Raw genomic sequence first — 24,270 nt, forward strand, 5'->3', positions numbered from 1 at the left:
AAAAAATAGTGTTGCGCTCCCGCACAAATACCATGTTTTTTAAAAAAAAAACATACAAAAGTTTTTCGCCTTTGGGTACTAAATGACTACATAACTAAACACTAGTCTCCGTAATTAAGGAAAAATATCTGCTAACAAAGAGGCTAGCACGTCACAACTCTGAGATCAAGGTGATCTTCTTGTGTGGAGTTTGCATGCTCTTCCTGGGCCTGCGTGGGTTTTCTACGGGTGCTCCGTTTCCTCCCACATCCCAAAAACATGCATGCTAATCTATTTAACACACTAAATTGCCCCTAGCTATGAGTGTGGGGGTTTGTCTCACTGGAAAAGGGGAGTAAATGGCGGCCATCTTGAGAAGGGCGACCAGTGGTAGTGTTATTGTTTTTAGCATTAGCCGCTACGGATACCTGCGTTTTCGATGTTGTATCGTAGCCCCTCCCACAAATACTATCGGTAGCGATGCAACACTAAAACGAAAAAAAATGACAATTTGAAAATGAGTACTGACAACTCCTTCAACTAAGCTCCTCCCACAAGGAACTGCAAATAGGCGAATTTTTCAAATGGAATCGAACAGCTGTTCAATGTATATAATGTTGAGCATTTTTGGGGTTAAGTTTTACGACTCGGGGGGGCTGGAAAAGGCGCATACCCTGATATCCACAAGTGTCACCCCGTTTAAGTTTGTCGCTCTTTTTATTTAATTTCCTTTGCGAATGCATGAAAGGCAAAAGAAACGCTAAGCGTACGTAATCAGCTCAGGCAGCCGTTACTTGACATGAATTTTTAAGTTTATAATTTTTTTTTAAAGTTTATTATCATTTGACTGTGACTTGGAGTGAATGTTAGAAGACGATGATGTCATTGAATGCTAATGTGATACACGATTGTTTGATGTCACAACACACTCGCAGTATCAAGGTTTGTAGATATTGTAGCTTCTGTTTTTTTTTTTTGCAAAAGTGGAGAATTCATATTTTTGAATAAAACTGTTCAAACAGTGGTTGAAACCACATGGAAAATATTTTTGTAGTCTTATTGCAGCATGACTGTATTTTTGGATTCCAGTTTTATTTAAAAAAAGGATTTATTCAAGAAAGTTGGGACTAATTTGTCGGGATTTAAAAAGGTACACTGGAATGTGGGACAAGCAACAGCATAAATACATTTGAAGTACTACTTTATACAAAAGGAAACAAAAAAAAAATCTACGAAAACCAGCAGTGTTTGAGAAAGTGACAACAAGGCAGAGAGACCTTTCTAGAACCTAAAAAATGTAAAGTCTATATTGCGGTCGTGACTCGGGCTTACGGTGATTCATGATGGACGCCCGCTTCATAACTTGAGCTTTTTCCGACGCCCGCGACCGTCCGGGGTTCCTTCGGGTTTTCGCTTCTGGGCCTGAGGAGACATTTTTTGGGTTATTCATAAATTAAATCATTGGGAAAAACAATGACATGTTTTGGGTCCTATCAGAATGGTCTGAATTAAAATGATATTTTTTTCATATTTTATCAATAGTACTTTTAAACTATTTTTACACAAACTAAATACTTCAGTAATTAAAAACAAACGGGATAAAATTTAAATAAAGACAAAAAAAATTACAAACTCAATTTTTTGAGGGTCTAAAATGTCTTCCAAATTATTATTTTTTTTTAAATGAAAACATAGCGATTGTTTCCTTTGCTTCTGGTTTGTTTCATCCTATAAAATGTTTTGTCTCTTTTTTTTCGTCGAAAAAATTACTTGGGTTGTATCAATAGTTTTTTTTTAATTACCGTATTTTCACGACTATAAGGCGCACATAAAAGTCTTAAATTTTCTCCAAAATAGACAGGGCACCTTATAATCCAGTGCGCTTTATATATGGACCAATACTAAAATTGTTATCATGATAAAATAAAATGAATCAGTTGATAGGGTACACTGACTACTATTTTCCCGTAGAAAAAGTACTGTGCAGTGACTGCTGGGATATATAGTTCTTTTGTCAATACACCCAATGGATTGTGGCCAGTATACATCGACATTAATACAGCTTGACAAAGCATGGAAAGCACCGTTGGAAAAGTTATGCTAGCTACTATTTGCGAATGGATTGTGGCCACCTGGACGAACGTATAAAACTCAGCGTTTTCGATGACTCATTCGGACAATTGTTCAATTCGGACACAGAAAATGAGGACTTTGATGGATTTGTGGGTGATGATGACGTGAGTAAGTTGTAAAATGGCTAAATAAAGTACAACCAAACTCAGTTTTGCTTCCGTTGCCTTTTTAAAAACTTGTTTTTAGCATGTGGGTGTAGCGTGAAAAGAACTATAAATCCCAGCAGTCACTGCGCACCGGAAACCGGAAAAGGAGTCTGGGGCTGCTTCCGGTAGCCAGCGTTATTGCGGTTAGATATTCATATATAATATACATGCGTCTTTACAAACGGTGCGCCCTTTGTGTGTTTAAAATACAGAAATAGCACTCGTTACTGACACTGCGGCTAAAAATACGATGCGCCATGTAGTCGTGAAAATACGGTAATTGTACCAGTACTTAAAAAAAAAAAAACTGAACTCATTCAATGCAACTCAAGTGGGAGACGAGATCAAAATAAATTTCAACTTGGACAGCTAGCATTGAGTGATCACGTCCAATCTTCGACCGGACTGACGCGACTTACCGAACCCGTCTTGGGTCCCCTCTTCTTCTTCTCGGCCTTCTCCCGCTCCTCCAGCTCCATGTTCTCCCTCTCGATGAGCGTGATGAGCGTGTTGCAGCGCCTCTGCAGCTCCTGCCAGCAAATCCCCAAGCGTGAGCGGACGCCGAGACCGGGTCGGAGCGGTTTTGGGCTCACCATGGCCGTCCGGGACTTGAGGAACCAGTCGAAGCGGAACTGCGGCGAGTTGCGGATGCACTGGCGCAGCTCGTCGTAGACGCTCTCCTTGTCGAAGCCCAGCTTGTGCAGCATGCAGATGAGGAAGCGGTCCTCCTCCTCCGTGTAGTTCTTGCCCTTGTTGGTACCGTAGGAGATGCGAAGCTGGTGGAAGGGCGCCTTGTAGCGGCCGATCTGGAAATGGCAGGCCAAGAAACGATTTGTCAACTTTCAACTATTGGATTTAAGACTTTTTTGGTAGTTTTGGTAAGGTATTGACTTAAAATATACATTTTCTCCTTGTTTTGTTTATATTAAAGTTCAAATAAAAATAAAACTTTTTTATGACTGACCAACAGGAGAATTTAGACAATGTAATCATCGTCTGCTAACGTTATCGGTTCATTTGCTTTGCTAACAAAATGAGTCATCATTTGGTCAAACAATTACGGCAGCTACCTTTGAGTCCAGTGCTTTTTTGATGCTAATCCTCCTCTGGATCCTGGTCTCTCCTCGCTCGATTTGAGCCATGATCTTCTCAATGTCTTGCAGTTCGTTGCAGCGTTCCCAGAAGACGGCTAAAGACGACGACACGGGGATTTAATCTCGGGACAAAAGTGGGTTTGCCATTCCAGTTTTAAAGGGAGATCGGACTTTACCGGAATACTCGATGACTTCCTCCGGCGTTTTCCCTTCCACCTCTCTGGCGATGTTTTCGATGTCGTCGCGTCCCCACTTCTCGTTAGCTTTGATGAACTGGTTGAAGTCGCGCTTGTTCCAAATGGTGAACCCCTACAAATGGTAAAAAGTAAAAAAAATCCAGTCATATTTTCTTTTTTATACATTAAGTGAATGTTTGATTTAGAATACCGAACAACCCCGATTGTACCTGCTGCAGGAGATTCTCTTTTTCCTCCAGCTCCTCTTCTGTTAAGGCCTCTGCCTCGTCGATCTTGCTTTGCTCCTCCTTCTGGACTTGAGCGGAGTTGGGCATTTCCGGATTGCGTGGCACCTAAATGGACATGCGGAAGTCATGAAAACCCCACCGCCAGAGAGTCCACCAAAGTCAGGCAAGTCGAAGCGCCATAAAAGCAAGACAATGCGGCCGATACATAATTTTATGTGGCCCGGGAAAGTAAATCATGAGTGCCAACCTTCTGTTTTAGGATCAAATTAAAATGAAGAGTATAGATGTATATTAAATTTCCTGATTTTCCCCGTTTTAAATCAATAATTGTAATCTTTTAATCCATTTTTTTCTGTTTTTAGTTCAAAAATAATTTTGTAAAATCTAAAATATATATTAAAAAAAGCTAATATGAGCATTGTTTTAGATCTATAAAAACTGAATATTCAGGGCTTTTAATCCAGTTCTTTTAATCCATTTATAAAAAACAAATCAAAATATCATATCCAAAATGGTCCGGCCCATGTGAAATCAAGTTGACGTTAAAGCGGCCCGCGAACCAACCCGAGTCTGACACCCCTTGCCCTATTAAAACCAAGAATATGGAGGTGAAAATTGTGAATCAGGGGGCGTCTTATACGAGAGAAATTGTAAAATTCAACCATTTTAAGGCAATATTAAGGGTACAGCTTATACGTGGAGGCAGCTAATATGCGAAAAAATACAGTACCTTGTAGCCAATGGTCTTTCTGTAGAAGAGGATTTCCTTTTCCAGGAGCTCAAAGAGACGCGGAGGGAAGAACTGGAAGTCCTGGACGTTGGGCTGCTTGGGCGGACGAGGAGCCTGGAGAGAACAAGCGGTTGAAAACCGTTATGAATACGCCACGGCTCGTTCGAACCAAAAGACGAAACACTCCTGGCTGGACCCACCTTGGGCGCTTTTGGCTCGCTGACTCGAAGCGCTTCCCTAAAGTAGGCGTCGACGGCGTAATTGGCCTTCCTCTCCCTTTTGGGGGGCTCGATCCAGTTGGTGATGACCTGAAGAAGCGATCCAAGAAATTGAGATGAACAACAAGGTCAACGACATCTTACGATGTTGCTTCCTTTCCCTGCGCACCTTTTTCTTCTCTCTATAGTCTTCTCCCTCGAAAGTGTAGACGCTGCTGTTCTCCGTGTCCATGGTGAAGTTCCTCAAGGAGCTCTCGCCCAGGGAGGACAGCTTTTCCTTCATTTCCATAGTCTGAAGGCCGGGAGATAAAAGGTGGGGAGTCAAGCGTTGCAATTTTTTTAGCACGTGGAGGACTTTGGCATCGGCGTGAGGGACCGGCCTTTCTCTCGCCGTAGACCAGGATGGCGTCGATGTCCTCGTCCGTAATTTCGCTCTCCTTGGACGCGAAGACGTGCGTGGCGCCGTGCCGGATGATGGACAGCATCTCGTCTTTGCCCAGCTTGTTGGCGCTCGGGTCGACGAGTCGCCCTGGAGAAAGAAACGGGTGCGAGTAAGAGATTGAGAAGTAATGACGTCGCCGTGATTTATGCAGAAGTGTCGTTATTTTAAATGGCTAATTTGACATACTTAATTGAAGCGTTCACTTGCTCGAACATCAAAGTTGTAGAATTGAACAACTAAAAAAAATAGTTTTTTTATATTTAAAAAAACGGAATCACAAGATGGAAATGAATTGGGGATTGTTTTTGTAATGTTTCTTTTTAAATGAAAAAAAAAAACTTAGGCGCTACGAGAAAATGCACGGACCGCCACTGGTAGCTAGTGACCTGCTTTTGTTTTTCCCCCATTACACAATCTATTTCCACAAGAAAACACAGTTAGTTTCTTTTGCTTAAAATCAAATACACAACACTACCTTGCTGAATAACGATGGAGTCCAGACGCAGTTTCATCTCGGCCCTCTCCACGATCCTCTCCTCCACCGTGTTCTCCGTGATGAATCGGAACACTCGCACCTGCTTCATCTGCCCGATCCGATGCGCTCGATCCTGCGTGGCGGGCCGAGGGTTAAAACGGCTTCGGCTCGACCACCCACCCACCGCATCGAAAGGAGCTCGCCCAGAACTCACCATAGCCTGGAGGTCCACTTGCGGGTTCCAGTCCGAGTCGTAGAGGATGACCACGTCGGCGGTGGCCAAGTTGATCCCCAGGCCGCCGGCTCGGGTGCTCAGCATGAAGATGAACTTGCTGCTGTTGGGCTCGTTGTAGGCGTTGATGGAGATCTGAAAGGCCGACGTGTTTTATTGCGGTGCTTTTCAGTTAGCCCAAATTTATGAGGTAGATATGACCAAAAGACAAAGGGTCAAAGGTCAGACATATTGCGAATGTTTGAATTTGGCTTCTTAAGACAAAGTCTGAAAGGAGTATAAAAATAAATAAATAAAATCAGATTTTTTTTTTAAACTTAAGGAACTAAAAAAAGGAAAATCTGATATTTTTTAAAAACGTATTTCAAATTACATTTAAAACATTTGTTATCAATGGCCAAAGAGTTTAATACTATTATAGTGAAGTGCATTTGTTTTTATTCATGTTATAAATGTAATCTCATCTCATTTTCTGAACCGCTTTATCCTCACTAGGGTCGCGGGGGGTGCTGGAGCCATTCCCAGCTGACTTCGGGCCAGAGGCAGGGGGGCACCCTGAATTGGTGACCAGCCAATCGCAGGGCACAAGGAGACAAACAACCATTCAACCTAAATTAGGCTAGCATGAATATTTTTGGGATGTGGGAGGAAACCAGAGTACCCGGAAAAAACCCACACATTAAGGGCTCCACGGTCTAACCCACCAGTGTCAAAGTGGTGGCCCGGGGGCCAAATCTGGCCCACCGCATCATTTTGTGTGGCCCGGGAAAGTAAATCATGAGTGCCGACTTTCTGTTTCAGGATCAAATTAAAACGAAGAGTATAGATGTATATTAAATTTCCTGATTTTCCCCCTTTTAAATCAATCATTGTCATTTTTTAATCCATTTTTTCTGTGTTTTTAGTTCAAAAGTCATTTTGTAAAATCTAAATATATATATATATATATATATATATAAAGCTAAAATAAACATTGTTTTAGATCTGTAAAAAACGGAATATTCAGGGCTTTTGATCCAGTTCTTTTAATCCATTTATTATAAAAAATCTAAATATTATATCTAAAATTGTCCGGCCCACGTGAAATCAAGTTGACGTTAAAGCAAGCTGACACCCTTGGTCTAACCTGTCGCTCCTCGTGCGGCGTCTGACCATCCAGGCGGCAGTAGCCGTAGTTCCTCCACATGCAGTAGTCCTCCAAGATGTCCAGCACCCTCGTCATCTGGCTGAAGATGAGCACACGCGAGCCTGGCAGGACAAAAACAAAACTGAGTGCCACCGCCAAAAAAACAACAACAGCAGCATAATCCGTACAGCTTTGTGCAACCTCCCTCCCTCTTACCCTGTTCCTTCATTTTAGGTAGCAGCTTGTCCAGCACCACCATCTTGCCGCTGTTGACCACCAGGTGGAGGTCGGTGGTGTAAGGGGGCCCCGGCTCGGCGCCGTCGAACAAGTACGGGTGATTGCAGCATTTGCGCAGCTGCATGAGCACGTTGAGAAGGCGCATCTTGTCCATTTTCCCGGCAGAGTTCAGGATGTCGATGTCTTTCATCAGAATCTTGGTGTACCTTGTGAGAGGGGGGGGCAGTCGTTCAAATAGATTGGTCAGTTTGTCATTCAGAGTTCTGTGACTTTTTCCACTCTTGAAACCAGAAAGTCAGCACTCATCATTTACATTCCCGGCCCACACAAAATGATGCGGCGGGCCAGATTTGGCCCCCGGGCCGCCACTTTGAGACGTGGCTTAACTCATGTAACATCTTGAATTGAATTTTATTAAGGATAGCCCCTTGAGATTAGCCATCTCATTTTTGAGGGGGTCCTAAAATCTTCAGCGACTATTTTACACTAACTGAGAAAGAAGTGTTAACAACATAATGATTTGGCTATTTTTGTGACTTTGTACTTCTTTTGCAATTTGCAAAAAAGGAACTTGCATTTATTTCATTAAAACCAGCATCTGATTTTAGTTTTCAACATTTACCATATTTTCTCGAATATAAGCTGTACTCTTAAAATTGCCTTAAAATTGTTGAATTTTACTCTTATAAGACGCCCCCGATTCGCAATTTCTCCTCCATTATTCATGGTTTTAGTAGGGAGTACAAATGTGTTACTTTGAAGGGAAAATCTTAAATATACAAAATAAATTTTGTCTAGCATTTTATCTATTTATCTTTTCTCTAATTTTAAATTAATGGCCGTATTGGCTTGCATTATGACGTTTCATTTTGTAACCTTGCAGTTTCGTGCATGTCAAGTCTAATTTGTGCGCATATAAGCCGTACCCTTGATTCAGTCATCATTTTTATGAGTTACAAATAAGGCTTATATGCGAGAAAATAGAGTATTTGTCAGCTAAGTAGCCCAACTTTACTTACCATTCTCGCTGCATTTTACTGAGGCCCACGTACATCTTGATCTCTTTCTTGGGGAGCAGCGTTTTCTCCACGTCAGCTTTAATACGCCGGAGCAGGAAGGGGCGGAGCACCTAGTCGCAACATTGAAAATACAATTTCAAAACAGGCATGAAAAAAAGGCACCTTATTCACCCCTGTTGTACCTACCGTGTGGAGACGTTCCACCAGTTTCTGATCACCCAAGCAGTTGTTGGTGTCGAACCAGGAATCAAAATCCTGCCAGGAACGAACGGACATACGCGACCAATGAGGTACTCGGTATCGTCAGTGTTATTTAAAAAGAAGGCGCTTACCTCTGATGAATTGAAGACGTCGGGAAGCAGGAAGTTTAAAAGCGCCCACAGCTCGTGCAGGTTGTTCTGGAGCGGGGTGCCGGTCAGCAGCAGGCGGTTGGTGGTCTTGAATTCTCGCACGATTTCTGACAGCTGGCGAGAAAGGCTCGTTGTTAGACTAGAGCACATGTGTCAAAGTGGCGGCCTGGGGGCCAAATCTGGCCCGCCGCATCATTTTGTGTGGCCTGGGAAAGTAAATGATGAGTGCCGACTTTCTGTTTTAGGATCAAATTAGAATGAAGAGTATAGATGTATATTAAATTTCCTAATTTTCCCCCTTTCAAATCAATCATTGTAATTTTTTAATCCATTTTTTCTGTGTTTTTAGTTCAAAAATCATTTTGTAAAATCTAAAAATATATTTTAAAAAAGCTAAAATAAACATTGTTTTAGATCTATAAAAAAACTGAATATTCAGGCCCTTTAATCCAGTTCATTTAATCAATTTATTTTAAAAAATCTAAATATTATATCTAAAATGGTCCGGCCCACGTGAAATCAAGTTGACGTTGAAGCGGCCCGCGAACCAACCTGAGTCTGACTGAGTCTGACACCCGTGGACTAGAGGTTCTTAGAAAAAGTGAGCGAGGGAGGGAGGCGGAGCCTACTTTGGATTTTTCGTTCTTGATCCTGTGGGCTTCGTCGATGACCAGGTAGCGCCAGTTGAACTTTTTGAACACGGCCTTTTCGATGATGAGCATCTCGTACGACGTCACACAGACGTCCCATTCGCCGGGAAGCAAGACGTCTCGGATCAGAGCCGTCTGCAAAATAGATGGGGGGTCTTTGAGAATTGCTCAAAACAACAAAATGCAATTCAATTTAATGAACTCCTCCTTTGTGTTAATGAAAATATTCCGAAGCACTGAAAGGTCATAATTTAACGAGAATTGTATGCAATTGCAACAGGTAAATGTAACGAGACAAAGATAAATACATTTGTCATATAAAAAGGTACTTTTTTTTTAAATGCTAATTTTACAAGAATAACTCAAATCTTTTAGGAAAGACTGTTGTGAACACTTAATTAATATTAATGTGGAAAAGGCTTAAAGTTTAAAAGAATGAACGCATTGATAGAAGTCATAGAATTCCGAATTTCAGTATTAAATTTACGACATCTAAATTACAAGAATAACTCACATCTTTTAGGAAAGACTGTTGTGAACACTGAACAATTAATATTAATGTATAAAAGGCTTAAAGGTAAAAGTATGAACGCATTGATAGAAGTCATAGAATTCCGAATTTCAGTATTAATTTTACGACATCTAAATTTATAAGACAAAAAATGCCACTTTACAAAAAAATTAGGAAGGTAGTTGTAAATCGACCATCAAAAATGATCACTTTAAACCAATTACGTTTTTAAAGCTTAATCAATAACAAAGAGCAATAATATTATTTTACAAAAATAGCCGTAGATTTTCATATTCAAAGTCAACCTGTTCCATAAACTAAAAATAGACACCTCATGATAATGAACATTACCAGGAAAGATTGTCAAAAAAAAAACATTAAGGCTAAATGTCTTTTTTTTTACTTTACGAGTCGTACGGTGTTTGTAAGGTTTTTTGGGGGTTTGTAAGGGGAATCATAATTATTTATATGGGCAGTTATCGGCAGAGGTTGACAGGTATGCTGATTTCAAAACTATCAATAACAAGACATCAAGACGCCTGACCCTCTCTGCTCTGTCTCCGATAAGACAGACGGCTCGCAGCGACGGCACCCAGCGCTTAAACTCGTTCATCCAGTTGTACAGCGTGGACTTGGGAACCAGCACCATGTGTGGCCCGGGGATGTTCCTGTAGTGCTTCATGTAGCCCAGCAGGGAAATGGTCTGGAGGGTCTTTCCCAAACCCTGGCGGTATCCCAACAGAAAGTCAAGTCGAGCCCAATCGCCAAAATTCACGCCGGGGCGACAAACGCGTTGCGTTTGCTTACCATTTCGTCGGCGAGGATGCCGTTGATTCCGTTCTCGTACAGCGAGATGAGCCAGTTCAGGCCGCGGACCTGGTAGTCCCTCATTTTCCCCGTTTTGACGTCTGCTCGAGAAGGCGAACCTTGAGTAGAAACCTACCCACGGACGTCGCCGTCTTTCACCGCCAGTGGACGGGCGCTTACACGAAGGCGAGTCGTCGAAGCGGGTGCAGACGTTGGTGGTCTTGGTGCTCTCGCTCAACAGCTCCTCGTCTTCTTCCTGTTCGGTGCGGCGGTGACGGTTGCTTTTGGAGAAGAAAAGTGGTTATTTTGGAAGTACTACTTAGGAGTTAGCCGTATTGGCCTGAATATAAGACGACCCCTTCTTTTTTTAAATTAAAAAACTAGTTTGAAAATAACTTTTTTAACACCAAATTCAATTTCTAGACCGAAAATAATGACGTACATCTGAAACAAATGATTCTAACAATATATCCGGAAAGGAAAAGCATGTTATTTTGCCTCATTCAAATCATGCAAAAACTGCCCATCACATCTTAATATGGGTAAACGGTCGATTGGTCGCCGGTCTTTTGGTCACCCGGAAGGTAAGTGATAATTTAAATTGTTGCTCAAATTCCCTAAATACAAACTGTGAATGACTATTTAGTCATACTTAATGCCCTAATAATTATTACGCTAAAGAAAAGCTCCAAATTTCCCGGACTTTTATTGTTTTTTGTTGGAGAACTTGTTAAGACCCTGACTGACGTAGCTTCTTAAAGGGACAACGCATGTACATACAAACTCTTCTACACTCACACGTCGGCTCAGTGAAACTGCTCATGGCCATTGTTGGCTTTTATTGATGCGTAGAACGTGTTGTTTTACCTTGTTTTGTCGCCGGTCTTTTGGTCGCCGCGACCAAAAGACCGGCGACCAATCAACTGCACACGTTAATATCTGAACATTTAAATATGTAAACTAAAAGAAAAAAATATAAGAACAATTGTGCTGACTTTTTGGGCAGATCTCACAGCCCTCACGGAAAAGAACATATCTATTTGACGGTGATAGATGTCCGAGGTAACGCCTACTCACTCTCCAGCTGACAATAAATTCTGCTTCTCATCTTTCTTGATACGAGGACGTCCCGGCTTCATCTTGAGGGGGGACGTGGGGGTCTTCTGAGCGGCCGGCTGGATGAAGTGAGCGAACAGCTCGGTTTGCTTCAATAGGTAGTCAAATCTGTTGGTACGGTCCGTTTTCTGCAGGGGTACAGGGCAGATGTGGATTCGTAACCCGGAACAACAAGACTGTTTAATCATGTGGTGGACAGAAAAAACACTCACCACTTTCTCTTCATAACCTGGAGCAGATTCTTTGGTTTTGGTGGAGGAAGAGGACGCATCCTGTCCATCGGGTCCTGCATCCGAGGACGACTCTTTGCCGGCGTCAGAGTCAGACTTCTCCTAAAAAAAATAAAAAATAAAATCAGAGTCATTTTTTTTAAAAAATGTAAGAATGCGCCAAATTTGCATTTGCTCAGCTTTCTTTCTGAAAGCAGTTAAAATATTATCTATATATTTAAAAATAATACACTTTACACTATTTTTCGTAATTAAAAATTGAATCTATTTTTTTAAATGACTGCAGCTTTTAAGCATACTTTATTATTAAAATAATATTTTTATTTTATTTTTATGCAGAGGTGGATACCAAAAACGAAAAAGAAAATATATTTTCCCTTTTAAATGTCCTTAATAAATTCCAACTCAAATTAAATATGTAAAAACAATTTAAATAAACAAAAAATAAAAAAACACGTTTTTAATCTAATTCATTTTTCAAAAAAGCCATATTATATCCACACATACCATCGTATTTTACAAATTAAAACGATATTCCCTGTCACTCAACTTCATCTGAACCGAATGGGATTGACATTTCCGAAATATTTTTTGTTTTACGACAAAACTCAACAACCCTGTGTTGCTCAAATTATACACACGCAATGTTTTATTCGGCGTATTAAAGCCCAATGAAAAATCCAATTAAAGCATGTTTCGTATCATCACCTGGGTTCTGCGTCTTTGAAAACAAAGACGGGCTTTACTTTCCTATTGACAGGCTAAAATGTGCCAAAATGTATCCCCCCAAAAAGTCCAAAACACTATTAAGTTAATTCTACTGTGCCAATTTAATGTGCGGCATTTACGGAACAACAATGGCCTCGACGGCTAGTCAGTGAAGCCCCAGTTAGCTAGCCACATGCTAACTGACGCTAACGGTTAAAAGCGAGTGGAAACCTGACGTTGACGTAAATGAAGAATTATTACTATTATATTCCCAAGTACACAAAATGAATATAACGAGCAGAAATTGGAAATACTGCGCCATTTTATAACCGTCTTACCTCTGTTCCCCCGGCTTCTTCCACTTCGGGCTGCTCTTCCCGCTCCGGTTCTAAGCTGCTAAGAATTTCCGACATTATTGGACGACTATTTCGTCTTAAAATCGGCCAAATATACTCTGTTCCTGCGTGGTGTGTAGTATAGCTGCTCTGTGGATATTTTGGAGTTTAACTTTATCGCCGTTGTCCGGAAATGTCCTGTTTTGGGGAATGAAAGACACAACAGTCTTAGCGGTATTTTACTACTGTTTTCCCCTCATGAACACCCGCGTTCTCACAACGTGATTTTGCTGTGTTCTCGCGAGTGTGGACCGTGTTACGTTCAGAAAAAAAGGACGTCTGGCTTCTCTGATCAAAAAGTTGAATTTATGCTACACAAAACCCTACTTTCATGGAATAAATGAATAAAATTTGATTCACGTTATTGCATTCACATGTAGAATATAAAGACGTCAGAACTACTAACAGCTGTGATACGTAAGAAAAGACAGGCAGTACATTATAGTGTTACTTTATATTTAGCATTGTACTTCATGGCTTTTATGGTAACGATATGCAGTAACATATTTTGTAAAATACATTTTAGTACATTTTCAGAATCATCTTTCAGCATCAAATTTATCAAAAGGTTAAGTTGTAAATAGAATAATTAATAAAGTTCCCACACCAGGGTAGCCATTGAATGCATTCGAAAAAGTGAAACAACAATTATGACATCTTGATTTCTATAAATGCGTAAAAGTAAACGCAAACTGATCAAATTGCAATGAATAACAAAACTCTACATAATGTGCTTGCTGATTTAAATTTGTGTCAAAACCTAAGGCAAAAAATAAAATACATTCACTGTGTAAGTTTTATGCTCACATCCAGGGCCGCTACTAGCTTGACACTCACATAAACATATTCAGCCACCAGAGGGCATTTTATCCCAACAAGTTAATCTTAAAAAACAATTTTAAAATCTTGATCTTTTTTTTTACTCGATTCTGACCTTCCTAAAACGCAATGACCTCTGTCTAGATTGTCTACTAGCATAACATTTGAAAAAGTTGCATTAGCACCTTTCAGATTTTTCTTTATCATGAAAAAAATTACTGAAACTTTGCTAACAATTGTCCCCAGTGGGGCAAAATGGCTTAATGTCTCATACTGAGATTAGGCAAGATTTTATAATAACTACCATCGGCTACTGGTGGCTGGAACGTGACTTGTGCATGCCGCGGGCTGCCCAAGCAGCTCAATTTCTTTAATTGAGGGCCGGCAGCAGCATCGCAGGGGTGATGAGCCTCTCGTAACCATAACTACAATTTATTATATTCTCAAATCCATTACCCGGGGTCCACCGAGCCCCCCAATCGGTTCCGAAGCCCAATTACTGGCACTGAGGTACAAAAAAGGCCAGGGTAAACTACACACTATGAACAGCGGTGGCGCTATAAATCTTGATTTATGGAGGAAAATCCTTCATTAAGATGTCTTGCACTTTACAAAAAAAAATCTATATTTGTTGAGATTATTGGTTATTATTTTGTCATGTCATACAAAAAAATAAGTGCTTTCCTGTTTCTTAAACAAGATTTTGCAGTCTTAAAAAAAATGTAAATAAATAAAAGATAAGTGAAAAATCTTGATTGCAAAAATAAGCTTCCCCTTTTTAAATTAAGATGTTATGCTATTAAAAGGCTAAAAAAAAACATGACTCCATTTTATAGGGAAAAAATGTGCTAATCGATTAGATGTTGATTAGCCAATTAATTGTGGCATCTCTGGTATGACCGATATTTTGGAGTCGCACTTGAACGCAACACACAGGAAAGAAAAACAACATCCAACTAAGACACCAAAACCATTTTGGATTGGCCGTCTCATCAAAAAGATGCTTAGACTAAAGACGTCAAATGACAAATCACGTGAATTTTCTCAATAGCTGCGCCATGCTAACACAATTTGATGACCGTCCCCCAAAAAGATGGAATAAGTGAGCTCCACAAGAGCGAGCCCTGATTTTGCTGTTCTGTTCCTAACCTTCTTCTCACCCCTCGCCGTCTTTATCCTCCTGTCACTGGAGCCCCGCCCCCTTTCCCCCTCCGCGGCTGTGCGTGACCCCTCGTTGCCCTCTTGCCAGTCTCTATTATTTCTAGCCGCCCAGTGGCCCAGGCCTGGCTACGTCTCCCCCTAGACAAGATCGAGATTCCATTTTTTTTGTCTTTCTCCAAGACATTCGGAATTTGCCGAGTCGCAAAAATCGATTGGCCCATTTTAATATACGTATTTTGATGTCATTTAGCTAGACAACGCTAATTTGAACCTTTTCAGTGCCCTTAACGATGATAAATGTCAAATCACTGAGTTGATAACTGGACGTCTATCGCTGCCAATGGCATCTGAAAACTATACGTAGAACAAATACGTAAAAATAAAAGTGATTTAACAATGACTGTAAATACAAAATTATAATTTTATCAAGATTTCATCTCATTCCTTAACCACACATGGGTTGCAAGGGGTGCTAGAGCCTATCTCAGCCGACCACAGGCAGCAGGCGGAGTACACCCCGAATTGGTTGCCAGCCAATCACAGCGCACAACGAAACAGACAACCACTCACACTCACAATAACACCCCCACCGAGCAGGAATCGAACCCGGACACCATGCACCAAAGTCAGTCGAGGAAACCACTACACCACGTGTCAAAGTGGCGGCCTGGGGGCAAAATCTGGCTCGTCGCATCATTTTGTGTGGCCCGGGAAAGTAAATCATGAGTGCCAACTTTCTGTTTTAGGATCAAATTAAAATGAAGAGTATAGATGAATATTAAATTTCCTGATTTTCCCTGTTTTAAATCAATAATTGTACATTTTTAATCAATTTTTTCTGTGTTTTAGTTCAAAAATCATTTTGTAAAATCTAAAAATATATTTAAAAAAGCTAAAATAAACGTTGTTTTAGATCTATAAAAAACTGAATATTCAGGTCTTTTAATCCAGTTCTTTTAATCCATTTATTTAAAAAAATATAAGTATTATATCTAAAATCTAAAGCGGCCCGCGAACCAACCCCGAGTCTGACACCCTTGCACTACACCATCAAGTGCACTGATGTATTTTCGTAAATGTAAATTCACATCAAAGTTAAGCTAAGTTAAGAGACTTAATAATTCCTTATTTCTACTTAGCCTGGCAAATATGATTTATTTTTGACAGTGTGATTAGCATATATTAATATATTTGTGTAGAGTATGTGTGGATGTTAATATACTCCAACAAACTAAGAGGCAAGTGAAGGTGGCGGCTATCGATTAGCGCTCTACTAGCTCATAACCTTGCGCCGAAAGAAAATATATCATGCAGGAAATATGTATTTGTCCTACCAGTCAATTTGCGCTGACCTTTTTTTTTGACCGAATGCAAAGTTGAATTGATTTGAATGGTTACAACGAGCGCCGCTACGGTTCAAATTGTTACGATTTTTTTCACTGTGGTTGCCGGCGTGGGCGGATCCACCAGGTGCCCATTTAAAAGATTGTCAGCCTATGGGTACTCTGAATTGATGGGCAGCCAATCACAGGAAAGAGGCGCTAAATGTGTTCAAAATTTTGTATTGACTGCCCTTGAGTCAAATTGTCACAGGAAATTGTATAATTAATTGTTCAAAAGTTCAATAAGGTATAGTGGTGCGGTGGTTTAGTGGTTGGCATGTTGGCCTTACAGTTCTGGGGTACTGGGTTTGAATCCAGGTCACTCTGCTTTCCTCCCACATTCCAAAAACATGCATGCTAAGCTAATTGGATACTCTAAAACAGGGGTGTCAGACTCGGGTTGGTTCGCGGGCCGCGTTAACGTCAACTCGATTCCATGTGGGCCGGACCATTTTAGATATAATATTTATATATATTTTTTTATAAATGAATTAAAGAAACTGGATTAAAAGCCCTGAATATTCAGTTTTTTATAGATCTAAAACAATGTTTATTTTAGTTTTTTTATATACATTTTTAGATTTTACTAAATGATTTTTGAACTAAAAACAGAAAATGATTAAAAAATGACAATTATAAAAGGGGGAAAATCAGGAAATTTAATATACATCTATACTCTTCATTTTAATTTGATCCTAAAACAGAAAGTCGGCACTCATCATTTACTTTCTCGGGCCGCACAAAATGATGCGGCGGGCCAGATTTGGCCCTCGGGCCGCCACTTTGACACATGTGCTCTAAAATGTGTTCAAAATTTTGTATTGACTGCCCTTGAGTCAAATTGTTGCAGGAAAATGTATAATTAATTGTTCAAAAATTCATAAAAGTGTAGTGGTGCGGTGTGTAGCATGTCGGCCTACCAGTTCTGGGGTACTGGGTTCGAATCCAGGTCGCTCTGCTTTCCTCCCAAATTCCATAACATGCATGCTAAGCTAATTGGATGTTCTAAATTGCCCCTAGCTATGATTGGTTACCTGTCTCCTCGTGCCCTGAAATTGGCTGGCCACCAATTCAGGGTGTTCACCCTGGGCTCCAGCACCCCCGGCAACCCTAGTGAGGATAAAGCAGTTCAGAAAATGAATTGAATAAAATGATTGGATAAAGTACGATACTATCATGTAATATTTACCACCTCTGAAATAGTCCCCGCCCCCCTCTGGCCACCCCAGTCACATTTTTCTAGATCCGCCCCTGTACAGCAGCTGTCTGGTTAATTGGCCGTTTTGTCACTCGGTGGCCTTCCCGGTTAGCCCGGAACAAGACGGTGGTCCGTTGCGGTGGCTCTCCGTTTGAAGGACGGCGGGCGAGTTCGGTCATGGGCGGCGCGCATTTGGCGGCCGTAGCGGGCACTTGTCGGGCAGATGGGCTTCCCGTCCGCGCCAGACACCGCTGGCCCCTGCCAACTGTCGGCCAGACGTCGCGCTTCCTGGCTGGCTTCGTGGCCCGATTAGCTTCCAATTAGCGCAGGATGATGTCTTAACTGCGTCGGCGGAGGGACTACTTTGCTTCTTTCGCTGGATTTGCGGATGCCAAAACTCATTTTTTAAGATGCCAGAGCAAGAAAAATAAAAAAACTATTCAAGTCCTCAAATTGTCTTGGGCTTAGCCCCCCAAAAATCTTGGTTTTTGTATCTGTCTGGAGTCCCTAAGTCTTGGTCTTGTCGCTCAAAGGGATAAGTCTTGTCTCAATCTGGATCTTCAAAAAGTCTTTTTGTCTCAGAAAGGATTCCTTAAAGTCTTTGGTCTCAGTTTTTTCTCCCAAAAGTTTTGGTGCAATCCAGACTTCAAAAGTCTTCAACTGGTCTTGGCCAAAATCTCAATCTGGATCTCCCAAAGTCCTTAAAATCTCAAATTTGTCTCAGTCTCATCTCCCAAATGTCCTGGTCTTCTTGATTTGGTCCAATCCGGACTTCAAAAGTCTTCAACTGGTCTTGGCCTTAGCCCCAAAAAATCTTGGTTTCCTATCTGTCTGGAGTCCAAAGGTCCTATGGTCTTGCCGCTCAAAAGGAAAAGTCTTATCTCAATCTGGATCTCCAAAAGTCCTAAAAATCTCACTTTTGTCTCAGTCTCATCTCCCAAAATGTCCTGATCTTCATGACTTAGTCCAATCTGGACTTCCAAAGTCTTCAGAACTTGCCTTAGCTTTCTAGCTGACAAAATTCTTGCACTCATCAGACTTTTAAAGTCTTGGTCTTGTCTCTACTTCTAAAAATGTTGGTCTTATATTTGTCTTGACTCTCAAAAGGATACGTCTTGCCTCAATCTGGATCTCCAAAAGTCCAATCAGGATTCCTTGGAGTCTCATTTTTTTGTTTCTGTCTTATATCTCGCAAAGTCCTGGTCTTCTGGACTGGGGCTCCTCTCAATCCAGACTACAAAAGTCTTCACAATTTGTCTTGGCTTTACAGGTCACAAAGTTCTCGGTCTCACGGATCGGTAAGGAACATGTTGATGAAGCTAACGCTAGGACGTGGAGGGTCGGCGTTTGATGGACGCGATCCAGCTTCATCGTCGAACGAGGACGGACGAGCCATTGCCTGATTGGAAGACGGACAACCGGGTGTCTTTCCCTTGAATTGATGGAAGATGGCTAACTCGGTTAGCGTTGATTAAATCGTGAGAAGGCTCATCTTCTGTTTTGGCCTTCCCGTTTGACAATGTTTTCTCCTGCTCCGTGATTGGCTGGCGCTGGATTCCGACAGCCGGGAGAGTCCGCCGCTCCACTTCATTAGCGAGGGCGGGAAAACGAGGAGCTCCATTAGCCGGTCTTGACCTCGGACTCTTCCGTTAATCTCTTCTGGAACGTCCTGGGCCGCGTTGGACGCAAATGGCGGGCGGCGCCGGCCAGCGAGGGTGGCTGAGGGGATCGAAAAGGGGCGGGGTTTGACTTTAACCCGTCGTTAAATGCCCACCCATCGACAGGGGTCGGCCCACCGCACGGCTGTCACCATGGCGATGACCCGGCTACCCCGAGGTGGGCCGTTTAAGCGCTGGATTAATCACAAATCATTTGGTACACAAAGCACAAAGATTTCTTCCAGATTTTCTGCTCTGCGTGGAAAGTCATTTTTTAGCCTGTAAATTGTTCAAATCCATAATTCTCGTATTTAAAAAAAATTGTGGGGCAGTAAATATAATATTTTTTTGATGTTCATCTTGTTTTTTTCATTAAAGAAAGGTAGATTTTAGAATATATTTTTCCTAATTATAATATATAAATATTTTTTATTTTATCCTGCAAATAAAAAAAGGGGCGGGGCATATACAGTTTGGGGATTTAATGAAAAATATTTACTTTTATTTAATTTTAATTGTTTTTATTTAAAATAAGAAAAACTAATTACTTTTGTATACATTTTTCATTTTTTATCCTCTATTTCTACATTTTTAAAGAAATAATGAAAGGAAATTATGATTCTTGGATTTCATTTTTTTTTTAAACTTAAACATTGTCTTTAGCAAATATGAAAAAAAAAGTTTTAATATCCGGATATATTTCCGGACTACAGAAGTAAATTTCCTGGCATTTTTTTACCAAGACATTTCCTGAATACGGGATGAAATAAAATTTTAATATAATCTAGTCTAATCTAATGTAATCTAATTTCAATGTATTGTGCGCCATTGCCGGTAATGATGGTCCAAAAACAAACGTTAAAAAATGAAATAAATAAAAAATCCATGGTGACCGGACGCTAATCGTCCGGTACGACCGCTCGCAGGTAGTCGTGAATCATCGTCGCGGAGCGACCGCCAATTGAAAGTCTCCGAGGCGACGGCTAACGCTAACGCTAACGCTGATCGACGACTCCCTTAACGTGGCGCAACACTTTATCTCTGCTTCATCTGTTTTCATTAGACGGCGCCGACCTTCGGCCCGCCGCGTTCGGGATTAGCGAGTCGCGCTCTCTCACGACGGCTTTGTTTAAAAAAATAAAATAAAAAACTGCGACCTGTGCTAAAGGAACGAGTAAAAAAAAAAAATAGGGAAGAGAATATTAAGTTTCTCAAATTGTAAGCAAAAAATTGAAACACAATAACATGAAAAAACGACTTTAAAATAATTGTTTTCATTTTTTGACTTGGTGAAAAAATATGTAAAAAATGTAATGTAAACAAAATCTATTTTTAAAATTAAATTATTTTAAATGATCTTTTAATTAGAAATTATTATTTAAAATAAATGGCTTTAAAGAAGCCTATAAAACTGAAAATTGAACAATTATATTTAAAAAATTAAACTCTGAAAATGGTTGATTCACTGGATAATAAATTAATATCATCAATTAATTTGATAATAAATTAATTGCCCACCTTTTCAAGTCGAAGAATGCTGAAACGACAGAAAACAAGAAATGGTTTTAATATTTGATGTAAGCTTTACTTTCAAATCCCGTTACATTTAGATCTGGTAAGTTGAACATAAAAAAAAAGAATACCAAAGAAAATACCAAAAAAAAAAGAAATAAAAGAAAAAAAAAGTACAAATGATCTATTTACCAGTTATCGTCACAACCCTGTACAGCCTTAACCATGGAGTAATAATAATAATCATATAAAAAAAGCTTTGTACAGCATATAGCAGTTGTTACCAAAGCAGATACGCGTCGGGTTGAGCCTATTTTTGTATTTATTTATTTATTCATTTTTTTGTTTTTAATCCATCGTAAAAACGCCGTCAAATGAGAAGTGCCAAAATAATCGAGGACAAAAAAAGATTTGAGACGCCAGCAAAGTCAGGAGTGCAAAAGTGTATGCGATGCTAAAAAAAAAAAAAATATTATTCATATTTTGTATTCTGGGAGGACTCGTTTTGATATTTTAGTATTAAAAAAAAACTGATAATGAGAATGTGAGGGATTCCATCCTAAAATCACATTCGGCGCCATTTTCTTTTCTTTTTTTTTTTTTTTTGCTGGCATCATTTTATGTAGAAAAATAAAATCATACAAAAAAAGGTCTGAAAAACACTTCAATTGGCTTTAAAGGCCACAAAATAAAAAAACAGGCTTTTTGGAATAAACAAAAGTATTTTTTTAATGGTCGAATAATTCCGACGCGAAATAAAAGTGCAGCGTTGTGCAATTTTTTATTTTATTTTTTAAAAACAATGAAAAACCGCTGATTATAAATTTAGCCTGGGCGTCTTTAAGCCCCCAGGAAGAGCTTTTTTAATTTTTTTATTTTATTTTGAAATACAATTTTTCTCCATTTCTGAGCGGAGGCTTGATTATTTTTTTTTAATTTTATTTTTGGTTAGCACTTATTTTTTTAAGTGCTTTTGCAATCGACGTCTTGGTGAAATTAAGTGCAAAAAGTCATTTTGGGGGCGGGGCCAGTTCGTTACCGATAAGGGTGGGAGTCAAAGAGTTTGAGACGGCATCGAAATATGTGCTAATTTGGGTTTTAGCGCTACAAGCTACATTTTCAGGCAAGAATATCCTTGTGAAATTTAGCATATTCGTCATAACGAGCTAGCGGCGTTCCACAAGGCTCAATCTGAGCTCCACTTTTATTTTGAAGTCACCAATTGCACAACACCGTGTGGTTTACCCTGACATTTTATGTCGTTAAAACACCGAATTGTGCCCAAATTTTGAGTTTTGGTCGAGTTTTCGATTGCTAACGAGTTCCTGACGCTGATTATTCGGGATTTCGAGGAGTTTTTGACAAATACGGTTGTTAGTCAAAACACATTTGATGACAATTAAAGGCTTCGTAAAAACAAAAAACATCAAAAAACGCAAAAAAAAGGCAATTTCCTGTCTTTACCAGCACACATGATGTCCCTGTTCACACTTTTTTTTTTTACATCAACAAAAATACATTCATTCAAGTCATTTTGGAACAGTTTCTGTAGTTATTTAGCTTTTCTTTTGTACACAAAAAATTACAAAAAGCTCCAAAAAGCACCATTTGAATCCACCATCCGCTAACCCGTTAGCACGCTAATGTATCATTTCACGTTGTCGTCGAGTAAGAGCGAGTGCAAAAAAAAAATATTGTTTGTCCAATTTTTTTGTAGATTTGAGTCTCATAGCTTAGCAGGAACAAAAAAGGCCGGGCGGGTTTAACTCTTTCAGCGCCATTGACGACGAAAGACGTCCAATCGTGTGGCCTAATTTAGCACTAGTCAGTTAACGACCCAAGTTCAAACGAATCTGACATCTATCGCCGTCAATGGCGGCCATTTTGTTAAACCTTAGATGCGTAAGTGTGTCATGTTTTATTTGTTGAATTTTTTTTAATCGTTTTATCAAATTCCTTTCCAAACATGTTTTGGAATGAGCTTTGAAATGTTAAAATATTTTTGTATGACAACAAAAAAATGCTAAAAAAAAATTGAACCGTATGCATTTTCTATGTAACATAATTTGTTTTTAAAGTCATGATTTTAAAAAAAAAATTTTTACATCAGGTGCTTCTAAAGTTTGCAGCCCTTGGTTATGTGGCTTTTATAAATATATAATATAATTGGTTTGAAATGGTTTAGACAGTTTTTCAATTTTCCTGATTTTTTTTACCCTTTTTTGGCAGTTTTGTAACTTTTTGAACAATCAAATTAGATTTTTTTTTCGCTCGTTCCAGCTCAAATGCCTCAGGGGCCAAATTTGGACAAACCTGGTGTTCAGGACCAAGACTTGGGCCCCCTCAAAAACCCCCCAAAAAACCAAAAAGACACTTACCCCAGGTCATGTGTACCTTTTTACAGCCACCATGGCTAAAAAAATCAAACGCTCCCTTTGGATTCCATGGAATTTTTGACACGTGTCGGCTCCACACTGGTGCATCTAAGGGTTAACCTGCTTTAAAAAAAAAAAAAAAAAACATTTAAAAAAATGCCAAAATCAAATCAAAAGACAGGCGGGGGTGGGGCTTATAAAACTATGTACAAGAATGATAAATAAGTGCGTGTTTTGAGGCGTCTGCTTTGGAAAGGAGTCCGTTGCATCGGTTCCGTTGGCGCGGCCCGAAAACAGGCCAGGCTAAAAAAAGGGGGCGGGGCCCAGCGCCCGTCCGACGTGGCGAAATTCTGAGGTTTGAAGGGGGATGGGGAGGGGGCGGGGCAAGCAGCTTTCGCACGCCTCTCTCAAAAATCTTGGAAAAAGGCGGAGTCGCTCAAGGAGTTCGGGCCCGCTCGGTCAGTCCCAGGTAGGCCAGGAAGGAGTGTTTGCGGGAGGGGCGGGGCTTGGGAGCCCGTAGGCGGGGCGGGGCCCGGAATGCCAGGTCGCGGCGGCCGAACAAGGTGGTGAGGGGGATCAGGCGCGCCCGCTCGCCGTTCCCGCGGGGTTCCGGCGGGGGGCGGGCCAGGCGGGGGCCGGCGCCCGGCCGCCGACGGGGAGCGGGCGGCGCGGCTGGCCCCGCCCCCGCCACCGCCACCGCCGCGTGCTTGAGCCGCTTGTGCAGGTTGAGGTTGTCCTTGCGCTTGCAGCGGTACGGGCAGCGGTCGCAGAGGAAGGGGCGCTCGCCAGTGTGCACCCGTACGTGCTCGATCAGCTTGTTGGCCGTCTTGGACAGGTAGCCGCAGCGCTCGCAGCGGTAGTGGTTGCCCAAGCGGTGGGCGCGGGCGTGGGCCTCCAGGGAGGGCCGGTCGGGCCACAGACCCCGACAGATGCGGCAGCGGTGTTCCGTCCGCAGGTGCGTCTTCAGGTGGCACTCCATGGCCGCCGGGCGCCCGCTGGAGTACAGGCACAAGGGGCACCTGGCGGCGGGAAGGCAGAGCGCGGATGAAGGCGGCCCACCGCCGGGGGGCCGGCTGAATGGGGGGAGGGAGGGGGGTCGGCTGAAATGGCGAGGATAGGGGGGAGGGTGGCGCGGGGGAGCGA

At 41.1% G+C, this 24,270-nt stretch overlaps 2 protein-coding genes across 4 annotated transcripts in view; both read right to left on the reverse strand.

Moving 5' to 3' along the window:
* Positions 1 to 1,050: 1,050 nt before the first annotated feature.
* On the reverse strand, positions 1,051 to 23,267 carry smarca5 (SNF2 related chromatin remodeling ATPase 5). Its single transcript, XM_077604440.1, has 26 exons — positions 23,131 to 23,267; positions 20,759 to 20,777; positions 12,966 to 13,160; positions 11,902 to 12,021; positions 11,651 to 11,817; positions 10,754 to 10,854; positions 10,574 to 10,674; positions 10,311 to 10,490; positions 9,235 to 9,390; positions 8,588 to 8,719; positions 8,442 to 8,510; positions 8,256 to 8,365; positions 7,216 to 7,442; positions 7,000 to 7,121; positions 5,856 to 6,008; positions 5,642 to 5,774; positions 5,105 to 5,253; positions 4,894 to 5,016; positions 4,707 to 4,814; positions 4,507 to 4,620; positions 3,759 to 3,881; positions 3,529 to 3,661; positions 3,329 to 3,447; positions 2,852 to 3,064; positions 2,678 to 2,788; positions 1,051 to 1,401 (listed from the first exon to the last, which is right to left on the reverse strand). The coding sequence occupies exons 3-26, from the start codon at positions 13,038 to 13,040 to the stop codon at positions 1,336 to 1,338; spliced, it is 3,105 nt and encodes a 1,034-aa protein (XP_077460566.1). The 5' UTR covers positions 13,041 to 13,160; positions 20,759 to 20,777; positions 23,131 to 23,267; the 3' UTR covers positions 1,051 to 1,335.
* Positions 20,789 to 24,270, reverse strand: part of znf827 (zinc finger protein 827) — a 59,428-nt gene continuing 55,946 nt past the window's right edge. The window contains exon 14 of one of the 3 annotated variants that reach the window (XM_077604438.1): positions 20,789 to 24,146. In XM_077604438.1, the coding sequence (XP_077460564.1) occupies positions 23,564 to 24,146 (583 nt within the window). In that variant the 3' untranslated portion in view covers positions 20,789 to 23,563. The remainder of the gene's footprint in view (positions 24,147 to 24,270) is intronic. The other 2 variants (XM_077604439.1, XR_013300853.1) reach the window with 2 other exon arrangements.

This window comes from Stigmatopora argus, chromosome 7, assembly GCF_051989625.1.
Source record: "Stigmatopora argus isolate UIUO_Sarg chromosome 7, RoL_Sarg_1.0, whole genome shotgun sequence".
NCBI classification, from domain to species: domain Eukaryota; kingdom Metazoa; phylum Chordata; class Actinopteri; order Syngnathiformes; family Syngnathidae; genus Stigmatopora; species Stigmatopora argus.

What these genes read in the sequence shown, in the direction of transcription:
- smarca5 (XM_077604440.1), bottom strand. Translation starts at nt 13,040, where the DNA reads ATGTCGGAAATTCTTAGCAGCTTAGAACCGGAGCGGGAAGAGCAGCCC. An exon ending in TGGTGGAACGTCTCCACACG is followed by an intron (nt 8,366 to 8,441) that starts GTAGGTACAACA and finishes TGTTGCGACTAG; the next exon opens with GTGCTCCGCCCCTTCCTGCT. An exon ending in CTCCATCGTTATTCAGCAAG is followed by an intron (nt 5,254 to 5,641) that starts GTAGTGTTGTGT and finishes TTCTTTCTCCAG; the next exon opens with GGCGACTCGTCGACCCGAGC.